Raw genomic sequence first — 21,392 nt, 5'->3', positions numbered from 1 at the left:
GTTGCTCTTTCCCAAAGGTGATATATGTCCTGCAGAAACCAAAGAGTACCTGTTACCTTACGAGCACAATCCGGGGCCTTGCTTTCAGTAGCGCAGGTGAAGACTCTTTTTCCATAGTTAGGACAGACTGACAGAAGCTTTCTGTGGTTTGAAGCTATCACACCAGGGAGGGTTTCTGTGTGTATTAATGCTGTCTACAGCTATAGCTGTTGTCAAAAAAAAAAAGAAAAGTCTTCTCTCTTCTCCCAGTCTAAAGGAAAACCTTTGTATCTAATCTGTCTCAGACTTTAAATCTCTAAGATAGCCAAGTAAAACCAGCAAAGCACACACCAAAGGGCTCAATATTGTGAGCTTCTTGGAGGGGATGTTAAAAGATGTTCACAGGGTTTAGAATTATTGTTGGATTTTCTTTTTTTTTCATATGAAAATCCCACTGGCTGCTATTCCCATGTCACTTTAAGCCATTTGATATAACATTTCTTCTGTTTCTTTCATTAAAACTGTTTTTATCCTGGCTCATGGGACTGTGCAAGTAGAAATTAAAACGCTGCTTGGAGTTTCCTTGCCCATCCTGTCTGTTCTTCATCCCCAAATCCTTTCAGCTCTCCCCAGCTCTCCCCCCTCCCCTCCCCAGCTTGCCTTGAAGGGCTGGGAAAGCCGGCACTGGCGCATTATGTTGCCTGTTTGATTGTTGTGGGCTTGTGTTTGTGTGGGGAAGGTCAGGAGACAAAAAGACCACCAAGCAGGGGTGGGCGGGGGGTGTTCAGTCCCTCTCCATTCAGTCCTTGTGGCGATGGGTGGGAAGAGTCTTGTTTGCATGACAGGATTTCAGGGGGCGATTGCTTTTTGTTTAGGTTTCTTCCATGGCTGCTGTATGGGCCCTGGAGGGCTACAACAAAGGTAGAGCATATATATGAGATTCATGGGGCTGAAGCGTGCTGAGATAACCAAGAGGCAAAGCCGTCAGCGCGGGAGTCACCGAGCCGGAGCCAGTCACTGTGCACTTGCAGCCTGGGACCGGCTGCAACTGCTCTGGGTGGGTGTTTGTGCTGTGTCCAGTCTTGGCTCTGGTGGGAGCTCTGCTTGCGTGTCTGAATCCCGTGGGCTGAGATCCTTAGCCAGACGAATGCTGTGGAAGTTTTCTGTCTGTGGAATGAAGTTCGTAATGTGGGGCACAGCTCCATGGACCTGCCACAGTGGCTGTGCTTCCCTGAATATTTCTGAGACTTCCAGCCAGCAACTTTTATTTGTAGCATCTGTCTCCTTCCTTGCCCATCAGCTCCACACTTCTGAGAGCATCCTTGGGTTTAAACAGTGCTTGCTTCCTTATCGTCCCTCTAAGAAGCTGAGCTGCTGTCCCTCAGTGCAGCTGTCCCCTCACCCCCTATCCTTAGAAAGCAGCTCAGTCTATATTTACCAGTGGTGTGCACAAAGGCAAACATTGTCAGGGATTCATTGTAACTGTCCCAATTACCCTGAGTTAATTTGCATAAGAAGATTGACCAGCCTGCGGTAGTAGCTTTGCCTCGGCTGTCTGATGTGGGACACTTAGATTTAGGGAGCAGAAAAGAACCAGAGTTCCTAGGCTGGCTGCGGGATGGGGAGGGAGTGACAGTTGGGTCCCTAACAGCACGGGTGCTACTGCCACCTTTCCTGGAAGGAGGACGGCTTGTCAGCTCCCAGCCGCTGGCAGCACAACTCTGTCTGATTCAGCTGTAAGAGCTGCCAGTTTCCCAGAGACGCGGATTCAAGGAACTCCAAGCATGCCTGAGCTCCTGGCTGTCCCATCTGAGGAAATCCTTCTCCTGTACAGGGGGTGTGTATTTATGTATTTATTTTTAGTAGGTGTTGACCCTGCTTGAATGCTTTTAGACTAAGCAGTGACCTGCCTTGTGTTGTCATCTCCCTCAGGCACATATAACCTCTCCTCCTGGTGTTTGGATTTCTTCCAGAGAGCTAGCTGTTCCTGCAGGCAGGCACTAAAGGGAGAGGAAAGCAGCCAGGATGAAGCACCAGTCAGGAAGCAGGCTGAAACGGTATGATCTCTTGACCCAAAGCAATAGCTAGTGCTGTTAGGGCTTGCTCGCACTGCAGCAGCTGCACAGCTCAGACTTCTTTCACTGAATCGAGAATTATTCATATTCTCTTTCCCTTCCCCCTGCTGCCATATGTAACATGGTCTGCCTGTGCCCAGGCTGGCAGATGGAAAAGCAAGACACTTGTCTATTTGCAGTAATGGTTCTTCAGGGGCTCTACTGGCCTGTGAAGCTGCAGTGCTCGAGCTTGTCAGCTTTGGCAGAGCAGCCTTTCTGGAGACCCTTCCAGGCCTTGTGCCGCTGCTGTGAGCTTGCCTATGCCTGCACAAACACATTGATCTCTTCATCTCCCTGCTGCTTCCACAGCTTGGATTGGCTCGGCAAGGCTCAGCTCAGCAAGGCTGGGCTTGGCTCGGCAAGGCTCGCAGGGCTCGGCAAGGCTCGGTTTGGTTTATATCGGTGTAACCCCGCTGGCACAGGGATGGACGTGTCTCGTTGCCAGCGCAGTTTCCCCGTGCTTCCTCCAGTTCACGATAGGGACTCATTTTCTTGGTGGTACATGCGGGAGGCGGCCGTTAAATGTGTGTGTCATTGGTCTAGTGCCAGAGCAGGGCACAATGACCTTGGTGTGTGTCTCAGAACCTTTCTTTTGGGTGTTCTCCAGGGACAGAGATTGAATAGTCTCTATGGGCACATGTATTTGTGTGTATATATATATATATATATATTCACATTTTAATAAAGCACAGTTCGGCAAGGCTCGGTTCAGCAGTGCTTGGCTCTGCTCGGCAAGGCTCTGCTCGGGAAGGCATGGCTCGGCAAGGCTCGGCAAGGCTCTGCTCGGCAAGGCTCATCTCGGCCTCTGCCAAAGATCCCCCAACCTGCTGCACACCTGATCCCCGTGCCGGCTGTGTGCAGATATCCACCCAGTCCTAGTGAAGGAGAAGGTCTCTTTCCTGCAGTGTGGCAGGAAAACTAAGTGGGAGGTCTGCTTGCCTGTTGGTGGCCATGGGGGCTTCAGCTTTGAACGGTTAAACTGCATTCAAACCAGCCTGTTCAAGTGAAAGGGGAATATTGGAGCTTGGGAAGAGAGCACAGGCTTGTCAGGGGAAGCAGGTGCTCTTTAAAGCATGCGTGAGCCCTGTCCACATGAGAAATCTTGATTAGCTCAGTAAAGGCGGCAGAAATGAGGCAGAGGAAGGGAAAGGGCTCTGTGAGAGTGCAAGTGTGAGTGACGGGACGAGCGCAACGTTGCGTTGGAGACTGTGAAGGGATTATCGGCTGCTGGCTCCTGTGGCAGTGAGGAGCCCTTAACACGGCTCAGGCAGGGCCAGGCTCTGTCAGTGCTGTGAGAAGGAGCCTTTCCTCTGATAACTGTCTACAAGAGGCATTTCAAACCATGCCCACACCTCGCAGGGCACAGCCAGCCCCAGGCCAGCCCGGTTTTGTCACCTGCAGGGAGAACTGCTCTGTTCTAGCCGTCAGGCTTGGGCTAGGCACCTGCATGGGTGGCACTTCTTCCTATGAAGTTACCTGCATTCCTGTTGTGGAGTCTTTATTGAGTCATTATTTGCTTTAAAATTTCTAACAAGTTTTGTGTGCATTTGAAAACTGTGCAAAGAGAACTCTAGAAACCCTGTGCCTTGGCTTGCATTTGTCCCTTGTATCCAGTAAGGACCTATAAGAAGCCAAAAATGTGGCTTGATTTTTCTGATTTGTAGTTGTGCACCTTTGGCACTTGGAAAAATCTCTTCTACCCTTAAACCAAAGTATATTTGACACAGCAAACACTGCGAAAGTGCAAACACTGCAGACCTTACCCTTGCAGTCCTCCGTCTAGGAAACCTGCAGTCTGGGTGCCATCCAGGGCTGATTTGGGCATATCTCCTAAGAAACAACGTGCACCACCACAGCTTGCAGCAGTCTGGCTCCTTACTGCAGACGTAACCCCTGGGATCACCCTGGAAAGATGCAAGGATGGCTTGCTCTCAAGTGTTTAAATGGTTAGAGTAATAATTAATACTCCCAGCTCCATGCTGTATTTGGAACCAGTCTGTCTGGAGTGCTTTTGAGATGGTTGTGTCATTGCAGCGTAGCACCTGTGCCTACAAGGCATTGCAGGGAATCCCACAATACCTCTGTCTCCTCTTCACAAGGCTGACATTATCTTCTGCTCCTGTTTAGCTTGGAAAGTAGAGGAGTTTCTTTGGTAGCTTCTAGTCCCCATGACTGAGCAAAGCCAGATGTAAAATCAGTATGAGTAAAATGTGTTTCCCGGTCTGTTTAGTGGCAGTTTTGCTCTGTGATTGTTTTTCTAACCAGAAACGTGGTTTGAATTCCCATATAGGTGGGTCATTCTGGCTATACATGTCTTATGGTAGTTGTTAGTTGAGGCTTTAAATGCATCTGTTTGACTTAAGTTTTTCTGAGCCCTAAGAATATGCAGTCAGGTCACAAGGGAACCATTGGGATTGTCTAGTCTCTGCAAATGAAGGCCAGAAGGTTTTCTGAGTGGACTTCTGCTTGACCTCAGCCTCACCTCATCTCCTAGGAAAACTTGCAGTTCAATTGTAAAACTTCTCGTGAAGTTAGTGAGACGTTTCACTTGTTAATGGTAAAAATAATCAACTTATTCTCATCTAAAGCTGCCCTTCTTTGACCTCTAGCCCCTAGATGGGATTATACCTTTGTCACAGTGGAGAATCCTCTGCTGCCAAATTTCTGTTCCCTTTGTGGTTCTTTTGGACAGTGATCAAGTCATTGCTTAACCTTCCCTTTCATAAGCTAACAAAATGAGCCTGTCAGTGGAGCCAGTCAGACTATACCAGTAAGAAAGTGCCAAACCCAGAGGTAATGTCACCTCATCTACAAACCTGCAGGTCATTTCCTTTTTTGAAGGCAGCGTTACTTTTAGAACACTTGGTATAACAAACAAGGCTTTATTTTTTTTCCCCAGAGTGGCTGCTTGTGCAGACAGCATTCCCCATCCTGTGAGCTGGCTGGCATTGTTGGCTCCTGGCCAGATGGATTTCTATTTGTTTTTACTGTAATATGTATTGTTTGCAAGCACCCAGCTTTACCAAAAGACCCAGCTCATGCTTAGTAACCTGCTGCTTAACTCATCCGTGAGCATGATGCAGACTTATGCTTTCTCCAAAGTCACTAATGATAATTCTGTAGGGGCAAGATCGAATTCTCATGGGACCCCATTAGTGGCATCTGGAGGTGATGGTAGCTCTCTAGCTTAGTTTTATTTTTGAGACCTGTCAAACAGCCAGACATCAGCATGTTGAATGTGTGACAGCCTGAGTTTGTGTCACAAGCGCTCAAGCATATGGTTGCACGTGAAGTCAAATGCCCTGCAGAAATCAGTTAATACCACCAAGTTTGTATTCTCATCCACATAATATCAACTGAACATAATCTGTTTTCTGTAGCCTATTCTGACCGATATTAGACCAGTCCTCCTTCAATTATGCATTACTCAATATCAGTCATCTGTTCATTTGCTGTGGTTTGCTATTAGGCTAGCAGACCCACTTTGTCCCGTTAAATTCTTGTCACAGACCTGCAGTTTTGGTAGTGGTGTGGATGCCTGTCACCATGTTTGGGCTGGAGTTTTGGAGCCGTGGTTGGAAGGGCTGCATTGCTGATTCAAAGCTGGAAGAAAGGTAAAAGGCAGATCTTGATGTTCCTCCAGTGTTCCCAGACTTGCAGAAAATCAGTATTAGCACTGGCTTGTTAAAATCTTTCAGATGTAAGTTACCTTGACCTGCTGATTTAAAACCATTTAACTTTAGCAGCTGCTATGTAACATTCTCCAGTTACTGCTGGGACAGAAAATGTATCATCATCGTATGACAGAGATAATTCATTGGGCTTTTGTCCATATACCGAACAGAAACATTTCAACTACTCCTGACTATTTAGTGCTGGCATCACCTATGCTATTTTTGCCAGATAATATCAGACCAAAACCTTGTTTTGATTGAGAAGACTCGTCTGCCTCATCTGTACCAGCAGAGAAGCTGCTGTGACAGGAGACATAGTAGCAGTGAATTTTACAGGAATGATTGTGTACGTTTAGTTAACCTGGGGGTAAGCAGGGATCTGACTGAAGAAACTTGGCCTGAAATACAGCCCCAGCTGAACAACTATTCTGACTGTTGTGTGTTTGTTTGTCTTAATTTCCTTGTAGCAACAGTGATCAGAGCCTGTCTGTCTCCAGGCTGCGAGGCTGACTGTGCATGCTATGCCTTCCATTGGGTTTTGTAGTCCAGATAAATGCAGCATCCCACCCACAGTGTATTGCATTTCAGCTCTGAAAAAAGTGGCTTATGCATTATATTCTCTCTCAATGTAGAAGCCCTGAGAGATATAATTAATATTGATACAAGATTTTGAGATTCTCCAATAAGACCTGACTGAAAAGACATAAACAATAATTATGTGGTGGTAAATGAGAATATCGTGTGTCCTGGTTGTATGGATATTGCTGTTTTCAGCTTTTGATATTTAATGCCTTACACCATCCGGATGAAAAGTGGGTCTTATTTTAATTAGACTGCAGAGCTCGTTGCCTCAGGAGATTGTGGAGCCCTGAAAACTAGGGGAATTCAGAAGGGAGAGCAAGAGATTGGGTACTTGTACATATAACACTGTCTGGGCCAGTGCTGACAAGCAGATCTGGAGAGAGTGTTAAACCTCTTGCCTAAGGATTTAAGAAAAGGTTTTAACTGTTAGGGTTTGGTTATGGCAGTCAGTAGGTGATCTCTTGCAGGCTTCATCTTGTCCACAATCTCAGAAATGTGTGGATGGTCAGCACCAGAGCTGGGCTGTTGATAGAAGAGATGTGACTTGTAACCTGCCCAGCCTGTTGCTACAGCTAAGGACTTCTATCCTGTGAAACGTGTGAGGTTCCCAGGGTTGGATCAAGATCGAAAATTGTATTTCCACCTAAAAAAAGCCCCACTGCTTTTTAGAGTGCCTCAGCATCTTTCAGTTAGTCTTAAAGCACTTACATAAATAATATAAGAGGAAGAAGTGGACCTGGAGAAGGCTTGGTCTATAAACACGTCTCTTTGCATTAAGCCTTGTGGCATAATGGAGGGCATCTCCTGCCATCCATGCTGTCTCGTTAATCATGTAATTATCTCCTCACTTTCAGTACTGCATCTCCTTCCTTGTCAGTGCTGCTGATAATGGAGCTTCTATTTACTCTGGCTTCTTTCTGGGGAGTGCCTGTGGTTTCAAAGCCAGCACAGTGGCATATTTTGAATAATTTAGTTCCGGGTGGCTTGAACACTGTGTGCAATTCCCCAGCTGAGACTGGAGGCTGATTCCTGTGAGTGTTCTGCCAGAAGGCTGATTGGAGAGAGGCAGTGGCATCACTCAGAGTTGTGGGTTGTCAAGATGGCAGGGGACTGAAAGCCAGCTCAACAAGTCCTGTGAATGCATCTCAGCTTTATCCTCCATTAGTGTCTTAGGAAGGATTTGCAGCAAGAAACCCATGGGCAGAGGAAGGATCGGGGAGAGAGTCGCATTAAAAATGTGTATGGAGACAGAAATATGGATTTGGGTACCTAGCTGAACATGACAGGCTTCCCCAGCAAGCTGTGGGTCAGAAATTCCTGGGGTCTCTGGATTCAGGATTTGCTTGGTTCATGGTGGCTTGGACCAGGGGTCTGAACCTCTATGGAGTCCAGGAGTCCAGTGTGGTGTCCAGCCATCATTGGCTCTGGAAAGTCCGATATGTTTTTATATATGAAACCTTGGCAGAGAGCAAGTTCTGTTCATATTCCCCCTGTGCTGCTTGGTGTTGTGGCTCACTAGTTGCCCTTTGCCATTGCAGCCATCATCTAGTTGTGCTCTGTGAGCTCTCCACAGCCGTCACTGTGCTGGATCACGCAGGCGCAGGTACGTTGCTTGTGCCTTGTATGTGGGGACATTGAGGCACTACAAGAGGCACCTGGGCTCACTCCAGAAATCTTGGTAATACCAAGAATTAAACCTGGTCTCAAAGCCCACTTTCCTGTCTGCTTGGCTGAGCAGTGGTGCACTCCTGAATCTTCTTACTCTCCCATTCATGTTGAATCTGTGCTTCCCTTGTCTGTCTAGATTAAGTGCTTTTGCAGAAGATAACAACAGATGGTAGCAGTGTAGGTGCTTTCCTTGTCTTTGCACCTTAACATAGCAGGAGAAATAAATTAGAGCAGAAATGCCTCTACAGATTAGCCAGCTAGCTGATGGACGTGGTCCTCCAGACTGCTCTGCTCTTTGAGGAAAAGGGAATCTTATACCATCTCCACTTTGCCATGAGCTGCATGCAGAGAGGCACTTACCTGAATCCAGGTAATGGGCCATCTGTGCTGTGAACGCCTCCCTGCCCAGGTGAAAGTGAAGCTGGGTAGCTCTGTGCTCTGACTGCAGCTTTCTGGGGGCCCTGCTTGGTGAGTTAGTGAAGGTATATCATCCATGTTGAAATGCAATATGGCTTTTGAGAGCTGGGTGATGTTTCCAGCCCTTGGGTTCACCTCAGGTCAAAGCAATCTAACATGCACTAAAAGTACTGCTGGACAGCCCTTAACCACTTCATATTGTCTGGGCAGTGGTGAGTAAATTCGTTATTTACAGAGGAAGAGAGTGTGGGTCACTGGAGCCAACACTAATGTTTTACCACATATGTTCAGGCAACTTGTTTTAGGTGACTTTTAATGGTGAGAAGCTGGATTTTGAGCTGGAAGGATATGCACTTATCTTAGACTGGCTTAGACTCACAGCGTGATCTCAGAGACTCCAGAAAGGTAGAGAATGGGCTCTGGTAAGATGTATGACTGTCCTGAGGAGAGTTTCACAATGCCTGTCTTAAGCATCTTTTCACAGCTTCAACTTGGAGTCTGTCGATTCCATGTGTCGACTTGGAGACTCTTAATTTAACTATAGCATGGCCCTTGAGGCTGGAGGTGGTCTGGTTGTTTCCAAAGCTTGTTAGCATCCCTCAGTTGCGGAGACCGTGCCATCTAATGGTCTGAGTTCAAAGCCAGCAAAGCTCAGAGTGGTTTCTGAGACCCTTGGAGATGAACAGATTTTGCATGTGACTGACTCCCCATTTGTAGTGTCAGTCACAAAGGACCTGCATGTGAACAAGAAGCAGGCCTACTATTGACAGCTCCTTTCTGGTGTCATTTTCATGTAACAGGAGGGAAAGCTAAAGCTCAAGGCAATTTATTTCCAGAATCTACCTCCTAGCCTGCAGCAGTGCTGGAGTCAGTGCCAAGAGGCCCGACTGCCAGGCCAGTCTCTCCCAGAAGTGGAGATACCACCAGGCCGTAGAATGATTCACATCTGAAGGGTCTGACCCAACTCAAAGTCAACTTACAAATTAGATGAAGTTGCTTGGAGCCTTGCCTATGCCTTAGGGCTTGGGTGATATCTCCTCTTCATGGCAGTACAGAGTCCCTGAATGGGGAAACCATGGGTGGTAGCAAATTCTCTGTTCCTGCGACATATCTGCAATCCCAAAGCCAGCCAAGGATCATCATGTTGTGCCCAGTTCAGCATTTGACCCTCCAGCTGCTCTGGTGCCCCAGAGGGCTGTTTGCCATGGAGGAGAGGAGCAGCTGCCTGCGCTTTGTGAAATGTCTGCGTTTTCCCAAGACACCCATTGTCTGTCTGCAGCACCAGCCTCCACCCTACTTGCTCACTCAGCCGTGGCTGATGTGTCTTTAACTAAAGAGGAAGAATAATTTGAGATTTAATTTTATCAACCTTATTTCCTGTTTCCATCAGAGTTTGTGGGGCCCCCTCCTCTTATTTTCATCTTGTGGTTTTGCTGCGGTGCCTTCAGTTTATGGAGTGTCTGCTCAAAAATAATGAAGAAATAGGAAAAAACAGCTTGTTTTGGGCCAGGGAATTAAGATCCTGGGTCAGATGGCTGCTATGGTGATTAACATATTTACAATTTTGCTTAAGAGCCTGGTTTGAGGATCAAGGGAGTTAAGGGTGATTGTCATTGAAATGCAGAGGAAACCTTGCATGAAATTGCCGTTAGTGTCCTATTGTTTGTGGGGGTGAGGGGGGGCAAATCGCCTTCCTCATCCCCGCGCCGGGTGTGTTGCACTCGTCTGCCCCAGTAGACGGGCAGAGGCAGAAGTGAGGGAGCTGAAGGAAGCGACTGAGCTGCAGGGAGGCTGTACCTGGGGACCTGTCCCCGTGGGGCAGCACCTGGGGCTCCAGAACCTGGGGCTCAGCACAGCCGTGCTGCTGGCGACCAGTCATCGTCTGTCCTCACCGTGAGACAATGGTGCTCAGCTGGGCTGGTGGGACAACTGGCCCTTAACGAGATCATCATGGATAAATACATGAAACGCCTAGCAAAGGTCAGTTGCCTCTTTTATAATTGATGGACCCAAGTGTTTCGCGTGTGCCATCACATGTTGTTTGTGCCCTGTGTGGGGACACATGTTCTGCAGGACCAGCTCAACGCCGTGATTTTTGTGGCTAGTTGTGGTATCAGAAACAGGGTTTGAGGCAGTTTGAAGTGTTGGGGTGGATTTTGAGTGCTGTGTTGACAGACAAGGTCTTTATATGCTGAAAAAAACCCTGTTTAAACATAAATAAGAGAACTCCCTTACAGCTGAGGTTTACAGTACAACATTCTGCTCTAGGTTGTGGAAGCAGTGGTCTAGTCCTGCTCTGGGACAGGCCTTTTTAGTTCAGACGCCAATTGTTCATTGTTCACTTCTTTCTCTTTCGTGCTGTTCAGAGCCACTGCTTTAATTCAAACCTATTTCTAATTAGTATAATTAACTTAGTACCAAAAATAAAATTATACATAGTAACAGGAAAGAGGGAGAACAGGCTTCCTGGCGTGTTTACACTACTGAAAATACTATCTACCTTCTGCCACTGGTTTGGTTTCGGTGGGACAAGCAGCAAGACAGCTGAAGGAGGAATGTGAGAAAGAAGCATGCCTGGAGCAGAGGCTCTTCTGCAGCCACCACACAGGCTTCAGCTGTCTGTCCGTTCGGAAAGCCTGCAGCCAGCAGCAGGTACAGACAGTGCTGTCTTGAGTGATGGGATCCTATCTGCTGTAGCACTAGTGAATCTGGAGTCTTTGGTGTGTCCTTGTGGGCTGGTTTGAAGCTCTGAAGTGGTTGGGTAATTTCTGTTCTCGGTAACAAAATGTTTCTTTTTGGAATGCTTTAAATCAGGACAAAGTCTTCTAAAAGTGGTTTGTGATCTGAGCAGCTCTCTTGTGCTTTGGGAGCCTGGGTGCTTCAAGTCTGTATCTCTTCTGCCCTTTGAAGGAATAGCCATGTTCCCCACTGCTGTGACCATTGGTCTGTCCTACGAAGTCAAACAGTGAGCACACAGCGCGGAGGGAGAGTTCCACACTTCAGTTGCTGACCCCGGCCCTCAAAATAGGGGGGCATTTAAGCTTCCAAAGATCAAATGGTTTTGTCCTAGACAAGATAGGTTCTGATATCTTAAATGTCAAGAGATAGTTAAATTGGTGCAGTTAAGTAAGTTGTTGGTTAGGTCAAATGTTTTCAGGAAACAAGGATGAACACAGCAGTATCTATGGGATTGCAGGTGTTAAATCCATTCACTGAATGACTCATCTCCTAGCTTCTGCAAATTCCCCTTGAGAAAGGTTATCTCAGGTATTGTGCTAATAATACTTTATTTCCTGGGTATCTGTGCCTCTGGGATCGGGCACTGCACACCTGGGCTGGTTTGGGAGTCCCAGCAAGAGCCAAAATGCATCAGAGCTGAGCCTGAGTGGAGAAGCCCTGATTTGGGGGTTGGTTTTAGAATTTTATCTGTTAACTCAAAGCATCAGAGTGGGCTGACTGGAGTAGAGCAGCTAAACTTCTCCAGGGATTAATATTAAGCCCTAGTTTAACAGTCAACAGCTGAAGAAATCCACCTTTGGCTCTGGGTGCCAGCTGCCAGGAAGGTGCATCCAGGCCACCTTGCAAGGACAGAACAGCCCTTGGCAAAGGGTGGGGGAAAGTGCCCAGCTCTGATTGTCCACAGGTCACTTGGTTTGTCTCGTTTTCTGTAATCCTCTTGCCCCAGCAGCTTCCTCACAGAGGGGCTGCTGCTTTGACAAAACAGCAGAGCAGCCCCGTTCCAGCAAAGGGCTGTGATCTCGGGTTAGACAGCTCCTCCTCGACAAAGCAGTGATCGCAGCGTCCCCAGGAGCAGCAGGACAAAGGCGCCTGGGCTGGGAGGGGATGGAGCCAGATCCTCGCACGTGGGCACTGCGTCCTCTAAACGAGCTGCCTGTGCCTGGAGCGGGTCTGGTTTACAGCTGCTCTGCTCGCCGCAGAGCGGTGCCAGCCCTGCCGCTGGCAGGCTGCGTCCTCTCCCACATCCCCTTCTCACCTCCTCCCTTGCCAAGGCAGCCTTTACTGCGCTGTGTCAGATCGAAGGCTCGGCGCCTGTTCAGCTTTTGTTCTCTGTTAGGAAAGAGCGAGGACTGTCAGGACTTTTTTGGCTCTGCCAAGGCCTTTTATGTCCCAAGCGTTTCCATGAAAAGACGCCCTCCTGACCACCCTGCCCCCTGACAGCCATTCAGCCCAGCCAACAAGCTTGATATCATTATCTACAAAAGGAGGCCAGTGAGTACCAGGGTCCTCACAGCCAAGTTTGAGAAATCAAAGGCAAATCTCCCAGCAACGGAGAGCTGGCGGAGATGGGGCTGCAGCACAGCGAGCGCAGGCTGGTCTGGCAGCTTGTGTCCCCTGGTTTTCAAAGCACAAAAGGAACGCGCTCGGCATGGTGCCAGTGCTGGCTTTGTCGGGGCCGGGGGTGATCCCACCTGTGGGCTGGCGGCCCCGTGCAGAGCGCCCTGGGGAGCTCGGTGTGGGATAGAGGCTGCTGGAAGCACTCCTAAGTTTGAACAGTCATGCAAAGCCATCTCTTTTCAGTCAGTGGCATTTTTAGGAGATGAACTGCTTAGTTTGAGGGAAAATCATGATGCTTTTGGTCAGAGTGGGGATTCACTCCAAATTTCACCTGTGGCTTTCCTTTAAAGACTCTGGTTTATGTTCTGAAAATGCCGTCTCGTTGCCTTGTCACTTTTAGTTTGACATGAGGTTAATCTGCTTGGCTCCCTACCGAAAGACTTTCTTGCCGATCCATGTTAAAATAGAGAGCTCTTAGGCAGTGGAAGCACCATTTTGAAGGCATTTGTGGAGGTGATCATCAAAAGTTTGGTGTCACCAAAGCCTAGAGCAGCCCCTGAGGTCCCTGTGGGTCTGCAGCAGGTGATGAATGCATAGGAGGGCAGAGCTGTGTGTAACATGGAATGGTTAATTCTAGCACTTTCCCCTCCTATCCCAGTTCGATCCCGACAACACCGGCTACATCAGCACCGAGAAGTTTCGCTCCCTTCTCCAGAGACATGGCTCGGAGCTGGACCCCCACAAGCTGGAGGTCCTGCTGGCCCTGGCAGACAGCAACTCCGAGGGGAGGATCTGCTACCAGGACTTCGTGAACCTGGTGAGTGCTCTGGTTGGCAGGGCCCATGAGTCTTCGGCTCTGCTTAAAACACTGGTTCTGCTTAAAACGCTGACTCCTTCCCTCCCTCTATCAACACCAATGTTTTCTGTGTCCCTGCATCACAGACACTCTGCATGGGCTTGCTGAAGCATTCAGTGGGGACTGAACTTTTAAGCCAAGAGCCAAGTTGCTGCTGATTTTTTTTTTTTTTTTTTTCCAGGGAAACAAGTTTGCATTGGAAGAAACTCTGGGGGCTGTTTTAAGAGGAGCATGAAGCAGTGGTGGCTGCTGGTTTAGAGGCTTTTGCTCTCGGTATCAGTTGGTAGCTGTCACAAAGAGCCATTTGTTTGCAAGCAGAGGTCTGTCAGTCTGGATGTCTCCTATTTTATCTAGAGATTTCACCACTTCCAGGCAAAATATATAGATAATGTGTTGACTTGCTGGGTGGAGTCATATTACACTGGTGTAGGCATCAACAGCAACAGGCATAAAGTGTTCCTAGGTCATATTTGTTAATCCCAGGTGAGATGTCTCAGACTGCATGAGTCATAATCTGGATGCCTCTCTATCTCTGTTAATGAGTTAATTAGTGAAGGGATCTCCCTGTTTCTCATCAAGGCATTTTGGTGAGCCAACACGGATGTATACATGTGTTCTTAAATGCCCAGGATGGCCTAGAAATATTGTTTGCAAGATAGGTATCTTGAACAGTGGCTATTCCTAGGGCTTTGCACCGTTTTTGCTCTGTCATTCCCCACCTGAATCCCAGCAGATTTACTGCAGCAGCAAGAGAAACGTGGGTGACAAAGTCAATGGGCAATGAAAGTTAGTGACCTCTCAAAGGTTTGGCTGAAAAGCTGGATGTGTTCTTGATGCAGAGTATAATGATTTGCATCTCTGTGTGTTCCTGTGGTCAACATGGGGATTTGGTCCTTCCATTTGTCCTGGTCACTTATGCATGTGTTCTTGGTTTAGAAAGAGTCTTCTGTGTGTCCTGTCTTTCCATGAATGAGAAAAGCATGATAACAGGGCACAGCTGTCAAGGATCCAGGTCACAACCTCAGTCAGGCCATGGGCAATGTGAAGGTGAAATTACTGTGATGCAATGACATTGATTTGCTGTATCTGATCAAGCTGCCTTGTTAGTCCCTTGCATGTATTTCAGTACACAGTAAAATAAATGTAGCAACTATTAAATAGATCACAGTGAGTGTGAGGTTTTCCTCAGCTCCAGGTTGATAAATTGTCGATGGTACTTGGTGATCAGTGGTGTATTTATAGTAACAGCTGCTTGTTCTACAGTTGGGTGTATTCAAAGTACCATGCAAGCATTCACTAACTGAGCTGCACAACACTTAGGTAGCAGGAAGAGGTATCATGTAATTTCTTTTACAGAAGTGATGGCCTAGGGCCAGCCAACACGCTGGCATCAGGCTCAGGAATAGAACTGGGCTATTTCCTCTCTCCTCACTGCACTGAGTCCTGGAGCAGCACAAGCTAATGAGCAGCAGGTGGGAGGTGAAAGGTTTGGACATCCTCCTCCTCTGGGGAATGGGAGATTGTGCCAGCTCACACCCACCTGATGTGATTTCTGCAAAATGGCAAATTGTCTTCACTACTATTGAATAACTCCTGTAAAGAAGCCATTGATTTTTATGTCATCAGTCCTTCAATCCTCACCTGCATTTTTTGCATTTTCTAATCAGTAGGCAACGCTAATGCCAGAATGTTAAACTACTTAAAAACAGCATCTCTCTTCTCACTCCTCTAGTTGCTATTGATTTCTAACATCCAAACTTTTTAGGGCTCCTTCTCTTTTCCCTAGTTTCCTGCTCCCAAACCTGCCTTGTGAACTTCCTGAGGGAAAGAAGCAGCATAGCTGACACAGAATCACTGTGAAATTAGTGATTTCCTTCATTTTATAGCTGTCAGTCCTGGAAACTACATGTGGTGGTGTTTAAGTACATGCTTGTGCTTGGTCACAGCACCGGGAGGGCTCTATTATCCTTGTGGAGGTCAGCTTCTAGGAAGTTACGTACTGTATTCTTGGGGGAAGGAGAAGTCCTTTAAACCATGGTTTGCTTTGGGTTTTTTTTAAAAGTACTTAGAAGTGCTTCATAGCACAGTCATGAAGTAGCTATAAATTCCACTTCCAGTGTCTTTGCATGTCCTTTACTGAACCAGCTGACAGCCTGCATAGAAGGCTTCGGTGAACAAGGCTTTGCAGGAACCATATATAATTATTTATTACCTGAGCCACTGGGAAGATAAGCAATAAAGCCTAAATCTCCAGTTCTCAGGGGAATCCCCAAGCAAGACAAAAGTTTGGCCAAATGAATATCTCCTCTTCCTGCTAAATCCTTGTTCACTTTCTACTGAGTGTTTTAAGCTTAAAGGCTATTGCAGAATAACCCAGGACCTCAGTTCCAGTGTTTTTGTCCGGTGTTTGTCTCTGTCGCTAACCTGGAAAGGTTTGCTGCAGGAAAAGCTGCAGGTTTTGTAGCTCCATTTCTTCCCCTCTGTGCTTCTAGTTGCCGGACTGTTGAACCAGGGCAGATCCTCTGCCAAACATCAGGGAGTCCCATCTGGAGTCCTCTGGGACATCCTTCAGCTTCCAGTTGGACACCCCTTTAAGTGTTCCCTCTGTCCTTGATTCATGGTCTTGGCTGAAAGTATAGGATTCCTGAGCTCTCTTCCTGGCCTTTATTCAAAGTATAATAATAAATATTTAATTTTAAAAGGTTTGAGAATCTCTCCACTTCAGTATTTGATCTAGTATTATGCTATTATGAGTAAGGAGGAGGTTTTCTCAGAGATAGATGAGAGCAGTCGTTTGATTGTGTCCTTATCCAACACTTACCTCTCAATACATTAAAGCCATTATAGAGGTGCAAAGTTCTTACTCCAGGGAGCACTTCCAGGAGCTGGATACCTCTCCTGACAGATGTGCCTCACACTGCCTTCATGTTGTTTTCCTTCCCATTTTGGAGAAAACTGATAATTTTTGATGTTCCAAGAGCCACATGCATGTTCTGAGCAGGGAAAAAAGCTGCAGAGGGCCAGGTGAGTATCTTGAAACTTAATAACTGGCATGCAAAAGCTGCTTTTGGAGTGTGTTCAGACTGGACATTGATCTGAGTTCATTAGGTACTGGCTACACATCGCAGCAGCAGAGCACTTTCTTCCAAGTGAGCTACTCTGGCAAATCATTATTATGCCAGTTAAAGTGCAACTTAGCACAGAGATTTCCATCCTTAACCATGACTCCTCAGCTGTTTCCAATCATATATAGTTGGAATTTGAAAGTACAATGTCAACTTAAATGGTCATTTTAATTGTGTATATATCTAAAATATACACTTGAATGGGAAATGTTATGAAGATATTTTTTAAAAAATTGCTTTGGAAAACTGAATCTGGATTCATTTGAGTTGTGGAACCATTCCCAGCACCAATGGAAAATGGAACTGGTGTTGGGGGGGTTTGAAGTTTCAAACTTGCTCTGTTTTGACACAATATTATTTAACCACAGTGTTAGCCTTGTCTTGCAAGCGGCGTTCTTGCAATTAACCTTGAAATCTGAATGTGGTTTACCTTTTCTAATGGAAGTGCTGGAAGGTCTAACTGTGACACATTTAACAGGAGCCCAGAGAAAACCTTGAGCAGGGAATACCCCTGCAATGACCAGGGTAATTTATTTGGTCTCTCCTGCCTCTAACTTTTCTTCAGTCCCCAGAGGAAACCACTGCTTTGTCAGAGCAAATCAGGATGTTGATATTTGCTTTTTTTTCCCATTTGATACTGTTTGGGAAAGTGCTCCCAGGTTGGCTCAGAGGATGTGAACATCTGTGACAGATGAACTTGATGCTGAGATATGCGTTTTGGGAGAAGGAGTCTTTACCCACATTAGCATTTTGTAGAACCGCGCAGTGAGGGAAGGAAATAAATGTGAATCTTGAAAGCAAAATTGATTGGAAAGGCTGCATTTGTAAGTAAAGTGGGTTATAAAACCGGAGCTGACAGAGGCCTTTAAAAAGCTTTCGCTAACTTCTGATTTAATGTTCTGTGTCTTGGAGTATCAGGGCTGGAGAGCTGAATGCATTACCTATCACAGTGTTGTACATGTTTTAAAAAAGCTGTAGCCTAGCCTCAAAGATGCCAATACATGATGGGCAGAAATCCATATTTTTCAAAACCTCCTGAGTGAGGCTGAATAAAATCCATGGAAAGTGTACTGTGCCCCACACAACCATGAAAATGGAGAAATGCTACATGGCTTGGCTATTGTTTATCTGGGGCAGCAACAGTAGTGCAGATAGCCAAGAAACCCAGAAAAATTGGTCTGTAATGGGAACGGACATTTTCCATTGTGAGTTACAGATTATTTGAGACTAGTTCTGGATTGGCGTGTGTTGTGAACAAAAGTGGGGCTTTGTATTTTGCCAGAGTTTGGCACTCTCCCACACTAGACGATAAGGACTCTTATCCTAAATTTTGACATTTTCAATGTTGAAGACAGGTTCAGATCTAAGTAGGAAAAAATTTTCCCTTCTGGCAGATGTACCAAACCCATCCTTTGAGCAGAGCTGTAGCATAAGCCTTGTTTTGTTTTGGTCTGGGAATACCAAAGGGCAGAGGTGGCAGTGCCTTTCTACCAGTCATGTCAGCTTGGCCGTTTTGCAAGGGAAATTTATTTCTCTCTGCATAATAACCTTTTGCAGGCATGAAGGACTAAGGGAATATGTCGTCCCCACTGCCACCTTCATTCCCCACATACTGCTTGCTGTACCCATCTGCCTGCAGCTTTAATATCATGCTCATTAAAGAAGTCTCAGATCAATTGCGTGAAGAGAAGTGGGGTGGGCTGCCTTGAGCTTCCTGGAGCTGTAATGATGTGCAGGCCAACAATGGGACCAATGTTCTTTCAGCTGATGATTAAATACTAGGCTCATAAATACCAATATTATGTAGTTCCAAAATCGAGTCAGAAAATTATGACCATATGGGGGAGACTCTGGGAAAATTTGAGTCTTCCAAAATAGGCTTCTCATCAAGAGATGGTGAGAGCAGCGATAGTGAATTAATGGTCTGTCTCTCCTCATGCCTATCACCTCCTAGTCTGAGATTAAGAGCATCACCCAAAGGCCTGTGGGGTTATGTGTGTGTTTGAGCCCCGGCAGTCACCTGTGCTGCTCCTTTGGCTCTCGTTTCCCCTTTGGTGTGATGGGCAATAATTTCAGGTAGGGGACCAGGATGTCTTCTCACTGAGATGCCTCATTTTAACAGGTGCTCAGTATGTCCAGTCATCCACATTTTACTGGATTGTGGGGCTTTTCTGTGTGCATAGTAGCTCCTGACACTGTGACCCTGCCTCATCTGGGTGTAAAACCATGCCAAGGCTATGGCATTTAGAGGGAACCTGGACCTTCTTTCCATATCCTCTGCTCTAAAGGGGGCCTGACAAATATTTTTATGTTCCTGCTTGAGTTGGCGGGAGGTTTCGCTAGTGCTAAGAGCTCTGAAGAGATAGAGTTGTAAGGCTTTCAATTTTGGGGTGAAGTTTGGCTCCCACTGATACAGCACAGGCTGCAAATGGAAGGCTAAGGAGGGCTGGGCAGCTGCTGGGAGAATGGGCCGCAGTGCCATCACCTCAGATGGCCCCTTCGCCTTCCTGCAGTGATTAACAGGAGGTGGCTCCCTGCAGTGATTACTGTGTTTTAAGCAGCTTGGTCCAGCTTGGAACAATTACCCAGCTGCCTGGGCACTGAGAGTACAAGCCTTGGGTTTTGCTGTCTTTGGGATATTAAGCAAAACCAGTGTGATCCAAGACAACTGGAAGCCAATGCTGTTGAATGTCATCTCTTATTTGGTTCTGTGAGACTACTGGTGTTCCTGAGATCAGTCAGCAGTTCTTTCAGGAAAAGGACCAGGTTGTTGCATTCACTCTGCTGTCTTTGCCTGTAAAGGGTCCCCCTGCAGTGGTCTTGATGTGCAGTTATCCTTTTGAGCCTTCCTGCCAAAGATTCAGCCGCTACAGACAGTGACTCTAATGCAGCAGGTTTGTTTGACATCAGGGCTAATTAGCAATTACCCAAATCTTGGAGCAAGCTCTTTCAGACCTGATTTTCTTTTTCCCTCCTAAGCAGGCTAGGCATGAAATTCCATCTGCCTAATTTGCAAATGCAATTGCTTTAATTATGCATCCAAATTGGGAGTGTGTATGCTCAAAAGATAGATAGCTAATTCTATGGTGATAATGCATATACAAATTAGCTGCATCCTCCAAAGCCTGTGCCATCTCAAAACCTGCCCCCTGTCACTATAACTGTTTTAAAAGAAGAAATCCTTTCCTCTTGCAAGTTTACAGCAACTAAGACAGCCTGTCCACTGGTTTAGTTCGTTGTTTTGCTGCTGTTGCTCATGCAGTTTTGTTTTACAGAAAGGGATAACCTTCTTTGCTCAGAGCTGACTCGTGCCAACAAGGACCAGAACACAAGGGTTAGATGTTGTGAATGTACCTTCTGCTACATTCAAGAAATTTTCTGCCCCAAGAGACGGCAGGTGCAGGGAAGTGTGACAGAGCAGGGAGAGCTGAGGGAAGGAGAACACAGGAATGGGGATCATGATAACTGATGATGAACACAGTGGATGGAAGACTGAGAATGGGCCAGAGAGCTCAGCCTGGTGCTTCAGCAGCCTCTGCTCTGCTTTGCCAGTGTTTTGCCCTGACCTTGTTTATTTGCACCGTAACAGCAAACCCTAGTACTGGTTTTCCTCACACCACATGTAGATTACCCCGTGATCATGCTGAGACTTGGTTCCTACAGCTCCAACCTGGTGCTGCCAAACTGGCACTGATCTCCCCGAATGGTTGAACCAGGCCTTGCTTTGTCCTCAGCATTTCTTCCTTTTCTTTATATCCAGATGAGCAACAAAAGGTCAAATAGTTTCCGCCAAGCCATCCTTCAGGGGAACAGGAGGCTGTGCAGCAAGGCACTGCTGGAGGAAACGGGGCTGAGCCTTTCACAGAGGCTGATCCGGCATGTTGCGTACGAGACCTTGCCACGAGAGATAGACCGCAAGTGGTACTACGACAGCTACACCTGCTGCCCTCCACCCTGGTTCATGATCACCATCACTATTGTAGAGGCAAGTACCTTAATGTCTTCTGTCTGGGAATTCAGCCCACACTGCCAGAGGCTTTGCTGGGACATGAACAAGGGCTAGAGTGGGACTCAGACTGAGACAAGGACAAGCACAGAGCTGATAGGCATTTTGGCTCACCGTATGTGTGTGTTTAACTGGAGACTGTGATCCTATATGTCTCCAGGCATGGTTATTAGTCATTGAAACAATTTGTATATGAAACTACAGAATTTGGGAAACTATAGCAAAACTTTGAGGAGAAAAAATCTCAACATTTCTAGGGAAAGTGGTAAGTCAAATAATGGAATTAGAAGAAAAATTCCTATGTGGCTATTTCTGTTCTGTGAATGGAGAGAAGAAGGAGGGAATAGAAACTGGATTAAATATTCTGACCTGCTCATCTGCTGCCCGAATGAGATGTTTGCACAGTTGCTGAGTGGTGCACTGGAATAAGCACGCAGAAGGATATAACGTGGCACTGATCAGTAGGGTGCTGAGTTCCTCTGACTCAGTGGCTGGTGTGTTATGGAAAGCCACATATTGAATTATACCAATGTGTTGCAGGTTCCTCAACGCAAGGAACTTTCATGTTGTGTGAAGCTGTCAAATGGGAGAAAAATTATTGTACATTTGACTTTCTTCTCCATGATTTTGAGCTACCAAGTGCTTTTCAGCCAGAGAAGGCATTTGCTAACCAAG

General features: G+C 46.6%; 1 protein-coding gene across 1 annotated transcript in view; it reads left to right on the top strand.

The window, feature by feature from the left end:
- Positions 1-21,392, top strand: part of RHBDL3 (rhomboid like 3) — a 51,824-nt gene that overhangs the window by 18,237 nt on the left and 12,195 nt on the right. The window contains exons 3-5 of the mRNA XM_065647840.1: positions 1,953-2,036; positions 13,389-13,547; positions 20,472-20,696. Coding sequence (XP_065503912.1) covers positions 1,953-2,036; positions 13,389-13,547; positions 20,472-20,696 — 468 coding nt within the window. The remainder of the gene's footprint in view (positions 1-1,952; positions 2,037-13,388; positions 13,548-20,471; positions 20,697-21,392) is intronic.

Source organism: Caloenas nicobarica, chromosome 18, assembly GCF_036013445.1.
Source record: "Caloenas nicobarica isolate bCalNic1 chromosome 18, bCalNic1.hap1, whole genome shotgun sequence".
In the NCBI taxonomy this organism is placed as follows: domain Eukaryota; kingdom Metazoa; phylum Chordata; class Aves; order Columbiformes; family Columbidae; genus Caloenas; species Caloenas nicobarica.
Note: the sequence above shows the minus strand (reverse complement) of the source record. Positions and strands in the feature narration are given on the sequence as shown.